The sequence below is a fragment of the Ursus arctos genome, unplaced genomic scaffold (genome assembly GCF_023065955.2).
Source record: "Ursus arctos isolate Adak ecotype North America unplaced genomic scaffold, UrsArc2.0 scaffold_21, whole genome shotgun sequence".
NCBI classification, from domain to species: domain Eukaryota; kingdom Metazoa; phylum Chordata; class Mammalia; order Carnivora; family Ursidae; genus Ursus; species Ursus arctos.
Window position 1 is genome coordinate 44,898,421 of NW_026622886.1, and position 13,264 is coordinate 44,911,684.

At 40.8% G+C, this 13,264-nt stretch overlaps 1 protein-coding gene across 1 annotated transcript in view; it reads left to right on the plus strand.

The window, feature by feature from the left end:
- Positions 1-4,873, plus strand: part of PPM1H (protein phosphatase, Mg2+/Mn2+ dependent 1H) — a 240,073-nt gene extending 235,200 nt beyond the window's left edge. The window contains exon 10 of the mRNA XM_026500121.4: positions 190-4,873. Within this exon, the coding sequence (XP_026355906.1) occupies positions 190-337 (148 nt within the window). The 3' untranslated portion in view covers positions 338-4,873. The remainder of the gene's footprint in view (positions 1-189) is intronic.
- The last annotated feature ends 8,391 nt before the right edge of the window (positions 4,874-13,264 follow it).

Consider the following 13,264-nt stretch of genomic DNA (forward strand, 5'->3'; position numbering starts at 1 on the left):
ACCTGAGCTGAAGGCCTGTGCTTCACCATCTGAGCCCCCCAGGGCCCCAGGCCTGGACTTTTAAGAGATGTTAGGGGTATTGGAAAACTGTTTACACAGCTGTAGTGACGCCTCCTTCCCAGCCTTCCTCGACTCCAGATTCTGCCTGACACCATACTGATGGTTTCATTCCTGCTTCTCCCTACACAGGTACACACTGGCAGCTCAGGACCTGGTGATGCGTGCCCGCGGGGTCCTGAAGGACAGAGGATGGCGGATATCTAACGACCGACTGGGCTCAGGAGACGACATTTCTGTATATGTCATTCCTTTAATACATGGGAACAAACTTTCATGAGAGCAGTCCAGGGCGTTGGGAGGACAGCAGGGGAGAAAGCTGGGATACCTCTTAGCAGGGCAGGACTGGGAAGCGCCCCAGCAGAGTTCCAGGGGATGCAACCTCTTCCCAGCCCAGGTGGGGAGTTTGCTGCTGAAAGGCCTCTGGCTGTACTTCTGGGGGACCCTTAGATTTCAGTTTCCTCTTCAGTAACAGGTCTGGATACTCAACAAGAGCAAAACATAAAGGCTGCTACTGAGCGCTGTGTTTCTTTTGGTTCCTTTAATAGGCCTCCTAGGCGGCCATTGCCTATTTTGGGCACACACATCATATTTATTTGGAGTAGCTGGGCAGCCATTTTCAGGTGTTACTGGCAGAAGACTCTTCGGCCTGTCAAGCTGCCAGCTTCTCTACGGGTTAAAAGTGCTGCATTGGAAAGTTGGGGATCATGCCTCAGAAACTGTAAGCACCCACCTTCTAGTAAGCCTGAGATTTATTTCAGGGAACACCATCTGTGTGTGTGTTTATGTCTCTCTCTCTCTCTTCATTCTTTCGTGGTTATGGTGGGGTAAGGCAGGGATTTTTTCTTTTTGATATTCCTTGAATCTTAATTGTTTCTCTTCCATAAAACAGGCCTGGGACTTTCCAGCTCCTTGCTGAGGAATTTGTATGTCAAAGTCCAGCCCAGACTGTCCCCATATTCTGTAGCCCACACCACCCAGGCAGCCTTCTGGAGCAGTGCCCTGGCTGACAGAGTCCTGTCTTTGTTACGTAACAGTTTGTTCCTGAGTTGAGTTTTCTCACCAAATCAGTGTGTTTTCATGAAAATATGGGTGTTTCTTTGGACCAACAGTTCCTCAGTTGTTTCCAGGGGTCCCCCTTTTGTGGCTTGAGATTTCTCTGAGAATCTAGGTTTTCATTTCTGAAATCGTTGGCCCTCCCCACCTGCTGTGCCATGGGGACATATGTAAAGCAGTGTTTAAGAAAAGATCAGAACAGGAAGCTCCATGTATCAGTCAGGTCACCATACCTCGTATGAAGACCATTCCTCCATTTTGGATCCAGGTTCCATGGGCTGTGACTGTCCCCAAGGCCATTCCATATCAGTAAGTATCCGTGTACTGTCAGGGAGCAGCAGTCCTGCTCTCCCCCTCATCCTCAGGCAAGGCCCACTCAGAATAGCCATTTGATAAGAGTGAATTTGAATTGGGTTGACTGGCCATTCTCACGCTGTGTGCCCCATTCCTTCCTCTTGGAATCACGTCCCAGCCACCCACAGCTGAAACCTCCATTCCCACTGTAGCTCCACTTCTGAGTGTTCCTCACAAGAGCTGCAGAGGCAGTGGACATCAGATCTACCTGTTGCTTCTCTACCAAGAGGAATCACAAAATAGAATTTTAGAAATCACTTCTCTCAGGCAGACTACTGCTCTGCATTGGAGGACCTTGTGGAGCGGTGTCTGATTACTGAGTCTGCTTCCTGCACACCTCCTGTGGCTTCATCACCATCTTGACAGTTTTGTGTGATGTAAACATTCTTCCCACCCCATACAGTAAAATGTCATTGATGTGATTCCCAAAACTGCTTGAGCGCCAGTTCCAGTTTGCATGTTTGTTGAATCCCTTCCCCAGAGGAGAGGAGAGGAACCTTTCCTCCAGGATAGTTCGTCACCTTCCTGGAGTTACAGTTATTTTATTAGGAAAGGCCTGGAGCCTCTCTACTCAGGAATGAATTCATTCCACAGTGTGGAAATGATGCCCTGTCTGGTAGGTAAAGTACTATGTGAATTTACCCACCAGCTGTTTGCCAAATGTTGCCAGGGAAGAATTGGACTACTACCTTGTCAGGGGTCATCTTAGCATCTGACAGCCTCCCTCCTCCTCCAGGAGATCGGAGCAACCCCACATGGCTCTGTGGGGACAAGTGTGTGGTAAACCATTTGCTTCTCTGGCAGAATAAGATGCTATGGGACAACATGCAGGCATCCCACAGCAATGTGGTTCCACCTTCTGTTCCCGCCCTGGCTCCAAGTCACGTACAAATGGAAAACAAAGTTCTTCGTGGAGGACTCTGAACTGCCTTCTTTGGGAAGCTGTCCTCCTACGCAATTGCCTCTTTCCCATGTTCCCATTGCCTTTCATGTGTTTTCTGTCCTGGGCTTTCTATGTTGGGCCTACCTTGAGCTTTTCTACTTTTATTTGAGCCACCACCGACTTTGGGCGTAGATGCCATGATAGTCGTCTACTCAATTCACCAATTCATGTACTGCCAAGACATGTCTCAGGAAAAATTCTGGAACCCCCTTTTTCAGTGTATCCTAAAGTCTTGAGCATTTAGTCCTGCTGGTTAGTTAGAAAGGTATCCAGGAATTCTTTTCATAAGCCTCCTTGGTGGAAAGATCGTAGTAAAAAGCTGAAGCCCTGTTTCTGTTTGGGGGAGGGGAGGAAAATCACAAATGAGGCGGATAAATCATATGTGAAAAAAGTGATTTGTTAATGCCCATAGCAGATCTCCCCAGCACTGATATTGCTCTGTGGATTGAGCTTACTCTGTTTGGCTTTATTTTTCACCCAGGCCCCATGCCATCCCATCCCAGAGCAGTAGCTGTTTCTACATAACAGGGTCGGCCTTTGGAGCATTCCTAGAGAGGTCAAAAGGCAACACACTCAAAATTCTGAAGAACATATTTATATGTGGTTCTGAAATCCTGTGTATCTGACTTATAGCCAAATCTGTTGTCCTAATAGCCTCCGAGGAAGTCTTGTTTAATAAAAAGCTTTCGACTTCCTAGTCAAGTCTTTATGGTTGTCTTGGGGTGTGTGTGGCCACTTCCTCTAATGAAAGGCTCTTTCAGTTCTAAATCTCTTTGTTGGGCTGGACCCTGCTCTTCGGGATACCTGGGGACGGTCTTTTCCTTAAAGACAGCAAACTCCTACCCCATCCACACCCTGCAGCCTTTTGTGGGGCGACAACCAAACGCTTGTTCTCGTGACACCTGCAGGGAGAGCAGCGCGGCAGTCAGAGGTGGAGGGTAGGTTCAGTGGTGGTTCTGCTTACCTGACTGCCATTCTTGGGGTGGCAAGGGAGAGGTGAAAATCGGGCTAGGCCAAGTCCTCAGCTGTGGACTAGGACAGACCACAAAATGTGGCAATTTCAGTTCCTTTCCACAACTTTGGGGAATTTGGGGTGTTTTTGATTTTTTAATTCCTGGCAGCTTACCTCTGTGGGGCTGTGCAAAGTCAGCTGTGCTCACCTTTTCCTTACTCCTAAGTATTCCTTTACTTCTCGGGAACAGCTACAGCCGTAGGTGGATATTGGGCAGGGATGCGAGTCTCGGGACCCAGATGTGGCCTCCAATCTTGGCCATTTGGGCGGAATTTTTGTTTACCAAGAGCACTGACATGGAAACATGTGGAAAAAGACTCCCACATCTTTAAAATTCCGATTCTCCTCTAGACTGCACCTCCTTCCTCGTCTGCCAGTTTTTTTCCAACAAGGTCAAGAGCGGGCAGTGGTTTCTTTCCACCACAGTTTGAGGATCTGACCTTTCCTTAAGTGACCCAGCAGCACCACTGTTCTCAGAGGGAATATGTTAAACTTTTATGAGATTCTATTTTCAGTAAATTACTGCTTCTGGGACACTTGGAGAAAGCAGTGAGGAGTCACCATCTACGCAGAGAACAATCAGGCTGACCCTAAAATTTACCAGATCTAAGAAAAGAGGAAAACGGTATCTGGCCCCAGGACAGAATCTTACACTAGAAATTTGGGTTTGTGAGGACTCTACAGCTGCGGAGAAGTGTCAGAGTCTGCACACCATACGCAGCCCACCACGCTGAGCAGACCGGGCGGGTGCGGCTGATGTGGCAGGTGCGTACCCTGGGATTTTTCAGAGGACACTACGTGAGCAGCCAACTGCCGTCTTAGGTGAGCACCATGGCAGCTCTTTGTCAGACGGGAGTGCCAGTCTGGGCACGACTGCTCTTTCCAATCCGTGATGTTACATGTAAATAGCTTTCATTTTTCCTCTGCGTCTTCGATGAAGTCTTGTTCACGTAGCAAGCAGGTAGACAGTGACCAAATGAGGCTGTAAACGTGCTGTTGTTTTCTACTGCAGCGTACTTGAAGGAGACCCTTGTGCCCCCCACTCTTCTGATCTTCCATAGTATTTTGTGTCCGGGGAGTCCTGAGGTTATTCTCTTACTTCTGTTCGCTTCCGTTTTCTCTGTTTCTTCTGGAGACCCAGGGAGGCCCACGGGGGAGATCATTTGTAAAGAATGCATCATGGTCTGGGTTTCCAGAAATACCAGATGTACAGAGAATGACAGGAATCTGCCTGAAAATGGCTTCAGAAACATGTACCTTTATGCTTTGTGATCGTGAAACCTTGACTTTTGTAACCCCCCAAAATGAAAACTGTTTAGTAAAGGGGATCTATTTTGTGTGTTTCGAAACTTAGGTGCGATGTTCCCTGGAAAAGCTAAAGAAATGTATATGCTCAATGACATTTTAAAATAAAACATTATATATATGTATATAGGACACCTTTAGAAAAACGTTTGTGTCATTTCTTTTCATTCGCTCTGAAGTTTCTTCGTATCAGGTAATGGAATGACGGGAGTGTCATGACCTCACGGGCAGTTACAAACTGTGACCAGATTCGAAAGACATTCAAAAGGGAATGGATGCCGAGTCTATAAACCTTCGCAAGCATAGCGGTAAAGGCTATCCATTTCAGCAATGCGTCCAGAAGAAACATCTTGGAGGTTACTACCAAGAATTGCTCCCAAGAGGTATTCTTTTTCTTTTTCTTTTTCTTGAGGTATAACTGATACGCAACATTACATTAGCTTCCGGTGTACAATAGTGATTTGATATGTGCATATGGTGCAAGGTGATCGTCACAGAACTTCTAGTTAATCCATCACATTCGTATTAACAAAAGTATTTTTTCTTGTGATAACTTTCACTCCCTTAGAAACTTTGAAATATGCAGTACAGTATTATTAACTATAGTCACCGTGCTGTACATTACATCCTCATGACTTACTTACAACTGCGAGTTTGTATTTTTTGACCCTCAGCCACCCATTTCTCCCACCCCTCATCCCTGCCTCTCCCAACCACCAGTCTGTTCTCTGTGCCTGTTCTTGTTTTTATTTATTTTTTAGATACCACATATAAGTGAGCTCATATGGTATTTATCTTATTTCACTTATCATAATGCCCTTAAGATCCATCCACATGGTCACAAATGGCAAGATTTCATTATTTTTTATAACTGAATAATATCCTGTGTGTGTATATTTTCCTTATCCATTCATTCATTGATGGAGACTTGGGTTTTTCCATATCTTGGCCGTTGTAAATAATGTTGCAGTCATCATGGGAGTGCATATGTCTTTTCAAGTTAGTGTTCTCGTTTTCTTTGGATAAATACCTACAAGTGGAATTGCTGGATCATATGGTAGTTCTGTTTTGTAATTTTTTAATGAATCTCCATACTGTTTTCCATAGTGGCTGTGGCAGTTTACAGTCCCACCAGTAGTGCACAGGGTCTCCCTTTCACCACATCCTTCCCAACACTTGTCATTTCTTATCTTTTTTATAAGAACCATTCTAACAAGTGTGAGGTGATATCTTACGGTTTTGATTTACATTTCCCTGATGATTAGTGATGTTGCATACCTCTTCATGTGTCTGTTGGCCATCTGTAGGTCTTCTTTGGAAAAATGTCTATTCAGATCTTCTGCCCATTTTTTTAATTGAGTTGCTTTGGGTTTGTTGTTTTTTTATTGTTATTGAATTGTATGAGTTCTTTATATATTTTGGATATTAACCTATTACCAGATACATGATTTGCAAATATTTTCTCCCATTCAGTAGGTTGCTTTTTCATTTTGTTGATGGTTTCCTTTGCTGTACAGAAGCTTTTTAGTTTGATGTAATCACACTTGTTTATTTTTGCTGTCTGTTGATGCCTTTGCTTTTGGTGTCAAATCAAAAAAAAAAAAAAAAAATCATTTCCAAGACCCATGTCAAGGAGCTTACTGCCTATGTTTTCTTTTAGGAGTTTTATGGTTTCAGCTTGCATTCAAGTCTTTAATCCATTTTGAGATAATATTTATGTATGGTGTAAATAGAGGTCCAGTTTTCCCAACCCACTGATTGAAGAGATTGTTCTCTCCCCATTGTATATCCTTGGCTCCTTTGTCATAAATTAATTGACCATATATGTGTGAGTTTGTTTTTGGGCTCTCTATTCTGTTCCATTAATCTATGTGTCTGTCTTTATGTAAATACCATACTGTGTTGACTGCAGCTTTGTAATATAGCTTGAAATCAGGGAGCATGATGCCTCCAGCTTTGTTCTTCTTTCTCAACATTGCTTTGGATGTTTGGGGTCTTTTGTGGTTCCATACAAATTTTAGGATTATTTCTTCTATTTCTATGAAAAATGCCATTAGAATTTTATAGGAGTTGCACAGGAACTGTAGAATGCTTTAGATAATGTGGACATTTTAACAATACTGATTCTTCCAATCCATGAACACAGTACACCCTTCCATTTCTTTGTGTCATATTCACTTTCTTTAATGTCTTGTAATTTTCAGTGTATAGTCTTTTACCTCTCTTTGGTTAAATTATTGCTAGGAATCTTATTTTTTTATCTAACTTTAAATGGGATAGTTTTCTTAATTTCTCTTTCTGATAGTTTGTTATTAGTGTGTACAAATGCAAGAGATTTCTGTATGTTGCTTTTGTACACTGCAACTTCACTGAATTCATTCATGAGCTCTAGCAGTTCTGGGGGGATTCTTTGGGTGATTTTTTATATTATATCATGTTATCTGCAAATATGACAGTTTTACCCTTTCCTTTTTGATTTCAATTCCTTTTACTTCTTTTTCTTGCCTAATTGTTCTGGCTAGTTCTTCCAGTATTATGCTGAATAAAAATAACAAGAATATGCATCATTTTCTTATTCCTGGTCTTAAAAGAAAAGATTCCAGCTTTTTACCACTCAGTATGATGTTATCTGTGGGCATGTCATATGTGGCCTTTATTGTGTTGAGGTATGTTCCCTCTATAACCTCTTTGTTGAGAGTTTTTATCATATAAAGGGATGTTGAATTTTGCCAAATGCTTTTTCTGCGTCTACGGAGATGATTATATGTTTATCCTTTATTTTGTTAATATGATGTATCACATTGTTTGATTGTGGAAATTAAACTACCCTTGTACCCCTGGAATAAATCCTAAATGAAGTTCCTTTTAATGTACTGTTGAATTCTGTTTGCTAAGTTTTTTTGAGGACTTTTGCATCTATGTTTATCAAGGATATTGGCTTGTAATTTTCTTTTCTTGTGCTATCCTTGTTTGGTTTTGGTGTCAGGTAATGCTAGCCTCATAAAATTAGTTTGGAAGTATTCTCTCCTCTTCTGTTTTGTGGAAGAGTTTGAGAAGGATTGATATTAATTCTTATTTGAATCTTGGGCAGAATTCACCCGTGAAGCCGTCTGGCCCCATGACTTTTGTTTTTTGGGAGATTTTTGATTAATTCACTATTCTTACTAGTAATCAGTCTGTTCAGATTTCCTGTTTCTTCATGATTCAGTCTTGGAAGGTTGTATGTTTCTAGGAACCTATCCATTTCTTTTAGGTTATCCAATTTATTGGCACATAATTGTAGTAGTCTCTTATGATCCTTTGCATTTCTGTATTATCAGTTATAATGTCTCTTTTGTTCTCAGTTGTATTTATGAGTTCTGGTCATTTTTGCTTGGTGAGTCTGGCTACTGGCTTGTCAATTTTGTTTATCTTCTCGTAGAACCAGCTCTTGGTTTCATTGATCTTTTCTATTGTTTTTTTGGTCCCTATTTTATTTATTTCTGCTTTGATCTTTGTTATTTCCTTCCTTCTACTGACTTTGAACTTTGTTCACTTTGCAGTTCTTTGAGTTGTGTAATTATGTTGAGATTTTTGTTTCTTGAGGTAGGCATTTATTGCTATGAACCTCCCTCTGGAACTGCTTTTGCTGCATCCGATAGGTTTTGGTATGTTGTACTTACATTTTCTTTTGTCTCAAGGTATTTTTTGATTTCCTCTTTGATTTCTTCATTGACCTGTTGATTGTTCAGTAGCATGTTGTTTAATCTCTACATATTTGTGAATTGTCCAGTTTTCTTCTTATAACCAATTTCTAGTTTCATACCATTGTAGTCAGAAAATATGGTTGATATGATTTCAGTCTTAAATTTGTTAAGACTTGTTTTGTGGCCTAACATATGATGTATCCTGGATAATGTTCCATGTACACTTGAAAACTGTATATTCTGTTGCTTTTGAATGGAATGTTCTGTACAAATATCTCTTTAAGTCCATCTGATCTAACATGTCACTTAAGGCTGATGTTTCCTTATTGATTTTCTTTCTGGATGATCTACCCATTGGTGTAAGTGGAGTACTAAAGTCCCTTATTATTATTGTATTGCTGTCTCTTTCTCCCTTTTGGTCTCTCAATATTTGCTTTATTTAGGTTCTCTTACGTTGGATGTATAAATATTTACAAGTGTTTCATCCTCTTGTTGACTGATCCCTTTATCCCAGGAGGTATTTTTGAGAGGGCTAGTGATTATATACTTGCTGAAGACTGTAGAAGTCAAGACTCTCCTTAGTTACTTAAGCATTTTTAAGTACTTACAAAGTGTTAGTAAAATGTTCCATCTTATACAGAAGAGTTAACAGATGGGACAAGACAGCAAAGAATGCTAATTCTGCTTAGTTCTAGAGTCCAGGAAGTTAAAAGTAATCTAGAAAATAACACAATGTTAAAAAATAACTTAAGTATTGATTCACAAAAGAAAGCTAAACGTAGGCTATAGCTTATCTGAAGCTTAGGTTGGAAGAGCAGACTAGTTAGAAAACACACATATTAGAATAGTTTTATTGTAAAACCTCCTCAGCTTTTTTCCCCTTCACTTGTGCCTCCTCCTTCTCCTCCCTCAATAGTAGAAAGTCATGAAGAGTCAATCCCAAGATTAGATACCTGAAGGTTAAGACATTTCTTCTCTGTGGAAAATGGTGGAGTCTTCTAGCATTCTCTCACGAGCAGTGTTTAGCTTATCAGATTAGCTCCTGAAAGCTGCGTCAGGTTGTCTCTAAAGATGGCTGCCAAAAATGCCTCCTACATCTGTTCACAAGTGCTCCTTTTCCCATCATGAGGTGGCGTTTGTTTCCCTATCCCTTGAGTCTGGTCTGGCTGGTGACTTGCTTTGATTAATAGAATGCAGAAGTGACATTCTGAGAATTCCAAATTTAGGTCTCAGGAGGCCTTATAGCACCTGCTTTCGCTCTTGGAAGCCAGCCACACTGCAAATGTCAGACTACATTATTGAGTGATGAGAGGCCACCAGGGAGATAACCAAAGTGCCCAGACATTGGAAGTAAGGCCATCTTTCATCCCTAAATCCCTCTTGAGTCACTTCAGGTGATACCATAAGAAGAGAGAGACCCAGCCAGCTCTCAGCTGTTCAGGCCATTCCAGCTGAGGCCACAGATATCACAGAGCAGAGAGGAGCCATCCACACTGAGCCCTGCCTGAATTCCTGACCCACAGAAACATGAGCAAATAAGATGGTTTTATTTTAAGCCACGTAAGATTTGGATACTTTATAACATACAACACAGCAATAGATAACTGAAACAAGGTATAGAGAACCTGGCTTGGAGGAATTTGGGGTAAATTAAACAGAGAAGAGAATGGCAATGAGAAAATACATTTGTAACTTGGGCAATAATGGAACCTAGTAGAGTGACTGAAATGAGGGAAACTAACTTCCAGCGATAATGTGGAGATTCTGATGGCTATATTGGGGTCCCAGCAAGAGTTTTCCTCCACATCTACGTTTTTGCTTCTTCATGCAGCTTCCAGTGATCATTGCTAAGCCAGGAAAATGAGGACTACTGAGGCTATGAGCCTACAAGGGGGAAAGGAAGGTCTTTAACTCCTCACTTAATGATAGGACCTTTTGTGACCTTTGGGAGAGTCAAGTGCTTCTGTTGCTCCCCAGACTGTTGCTTGAGCGTGATAAGTTATATTGGAGGGAAAACAAGACAGTTTTTAAATTGTATGTGCATGTGTATTTTTTAAAAAATTCCCATCGTTTAAAAATCCCCATGTACAAAATACTTCAAAGTTGTTGCCATCCCAGTTTTTCCCTTCAATTAAATGTCAGGCCAAAGAGTGAGTTATATATCCTAGCAATTAGTCTGCCTTTTTAATTGCTTTTTCTATCATTAGAGCCCTGAAAAGACTGCTGCTCTCAGTACATCTCTACATTTTTAGTGTCTTGTCTTTCACTTCTGAAGAGATTCTCCAGCCAGCTAACCTCTTTTGCTTTATTGATCCCACTTAAGCTGCCTGCAAGAGATTCCAAGTGTGAATGAGCATGAGGTGGGGGCAGGGTGCTCTGTGACTGCCTTCCAGGCACCAGATCTGATCATTTGCTGGTCCAAGGGGACATGGACAGGGCTTTGGAAGGTCTGAGTGTAGCCCTGGAGGATAGCACTTCTCTAAAAGGGGAAGATAAATCTGTACTTTGTCTTTTACCATTTTTTAAAATTTTAATTTACAAATAGAGTCACCAAAAAGGTAAATGTAGATGAGCTCATTCAGAAGGCACTGTTGTGAGGTGGGAGTGGGGTGGGGTGGGGGAGTGTTTGACATGAGGACGAAGTGAAGTCATGATAGCAAAATGTCCCAAACCAAGACATTTTACACCCTTTAAGCACTACTAGTTCGTGTCAGTAACCAGACATCTCGGATTTAAACAAAGGAATTCTGGAACCTGAAAATAGTAGTCTCAGCAGTTCTGAATTTGAGATTACTTCCTTGCTGAGTTGGGTGAGATAAAAAGTTGCAGGTGAGATTCTGGAGAACTATGAAATCTCTATTCTCATTGTCCTCGGTAAAAAAATGAAAGTTCCAACTCCTCAAAGCCCTAATATAAGAAGTCAGGGGCCATCTAGCCAGTCTACCAAATGCACAGTAGATTTTGAAAATTAACAGTGTGGTTGCACTCCTACTTTCAAAAAAGATAAGTGCTATCATCATTAGTGTTATGTGTCTTAAAATACAATTCATATAGACTCAATCATTTATAGATGATGTTACAATGTTTATCTGGGAATTGCTTCAAACATTGAGTGGGGGGAGTTGATCGGCACTCAGAACGAGACAAGATTGACCATGTTGAAAAAAGTTATCCAGACTTGGAAATAAAAGGATGTTGGCATGCCTTTTCAGTGTCTTTCCTAGAATATCATCTAGCAGGCCCACCCAAGAATTATTTAGTTCTTAGGTTAGGGTTCAGCAAACTTCTTCTGTAAAAGGCCAGATGATAAATACTTTAGACTTTATGGACCATTTGGACTCTGTCACAACTACTCAACTCTGTTGCATAAAAGTAGTCACAGACTGAATGAGGTTCTGTGCTAAAGTGGTAAAAATCCAAACTTTTATGTCTTGATCGGAAGAATTAACTCATGAAAAGACGGTCTGATCTTCTCTGGTGTGAAATGAATGAAAAAGTCACACATATTAATGAACACTAATGGACTACCATTAAGAAAAACCAGGTAGATCAGTAATCATTTATCTTACTTGTTACAAATGGGATAATTTAGAAATGCTCCAGTTGTTTACTGCTAAGTTTTATATTCCACTTTTAGCCACGATGGTGGGGGAAGCATCAGGGTTGTGACACTGTATTTCTTCAATACTAAGACATGATCAGTTATATAACCTGCCACCAATTCAAGGCAGTTAGATTTTATTCTTAAGGAGGAAGCTAACCTATGATTTACCGTGCTTTAGCATGAGATAAAAATAAAACACCATCTATGTATTATATTCTTACTATTTATTAGGCCCTGTGCTAGGTACTTGACATCTGATTTCTTTTATCCCCCTCTCAGGTAAATATTACCACGTTTTACAAACGAGGAAATAATTTCATCCCATTTGTGATCAAGAATATACTTTATGTGATTTCAATCCTTTAAAATTTACTGAGGTTTGTTTTATGACCTAATATAAACAGGTTTCCCCCCTATCCAAAAATGGAGTGTTCCTGTGAAACCTTTTGTGAGCTGAAATGACATAAAGTGAAGAAGCAATTACCATTAATTTATACGAAAAAAATTTTGAGCATTCCCAGACCTCTTATAGGCTTTTCTGATACTTTATGACACATCTTGCTAATGGATGCACAAAATAAATCAGGCTGAAGAACAGATGCTCATAGGCACAGTTCAAAGCTTTGGCAGCTTGATGCATAAATGCTGAGTGTAGATCCAGGGGAAGGAGCATGGTGGTACCACTCCTGTTGCTCAGAGTGTGCACTGCCTCTATTGCTGCAACACCAATGCTGAACACTGTTTTCACCTTTTCTTTGTAAAAGTGAAAATTCTCTTTGGATTTCATTCAGTTAGCAGAAACAAGAGGCCTTTCACAATGGAGGTCCTTCATAAAAGCAAAGTGGCTTAAAACAAACTTTGGAAAAGCAGGGAATCCCTGTAGTCTTTCCTGGAGAATGTTCCACGTGTACCTGAAAAGAATGAATGTTCGGCTGCTGTTGGGTGTGTTCTTTAGCTGTCTATTATATCTCGTCAGTTTATCCATTGTTCAAGTTTTCTATTTCATTGTTGATCTTCTGCCTAGTTGTTCTATCCATTATTAAAAGTGACCTATTAAAGTCTCCAGCTATTACTGTTGAATTGTCTGCTTCCCTCTTTAATTTTATTATTAGTTTTTGCTTTGTGTATTCTGGGGTTCTGTTGTTAGGTACATATATGTTATAATTCTCTTTCCTGTTGGATTGACCCTTTTATCATTATAAAATGTCCTCCCTTGTCTCTGGTAACTTATTTTTTTAGAGACGTAT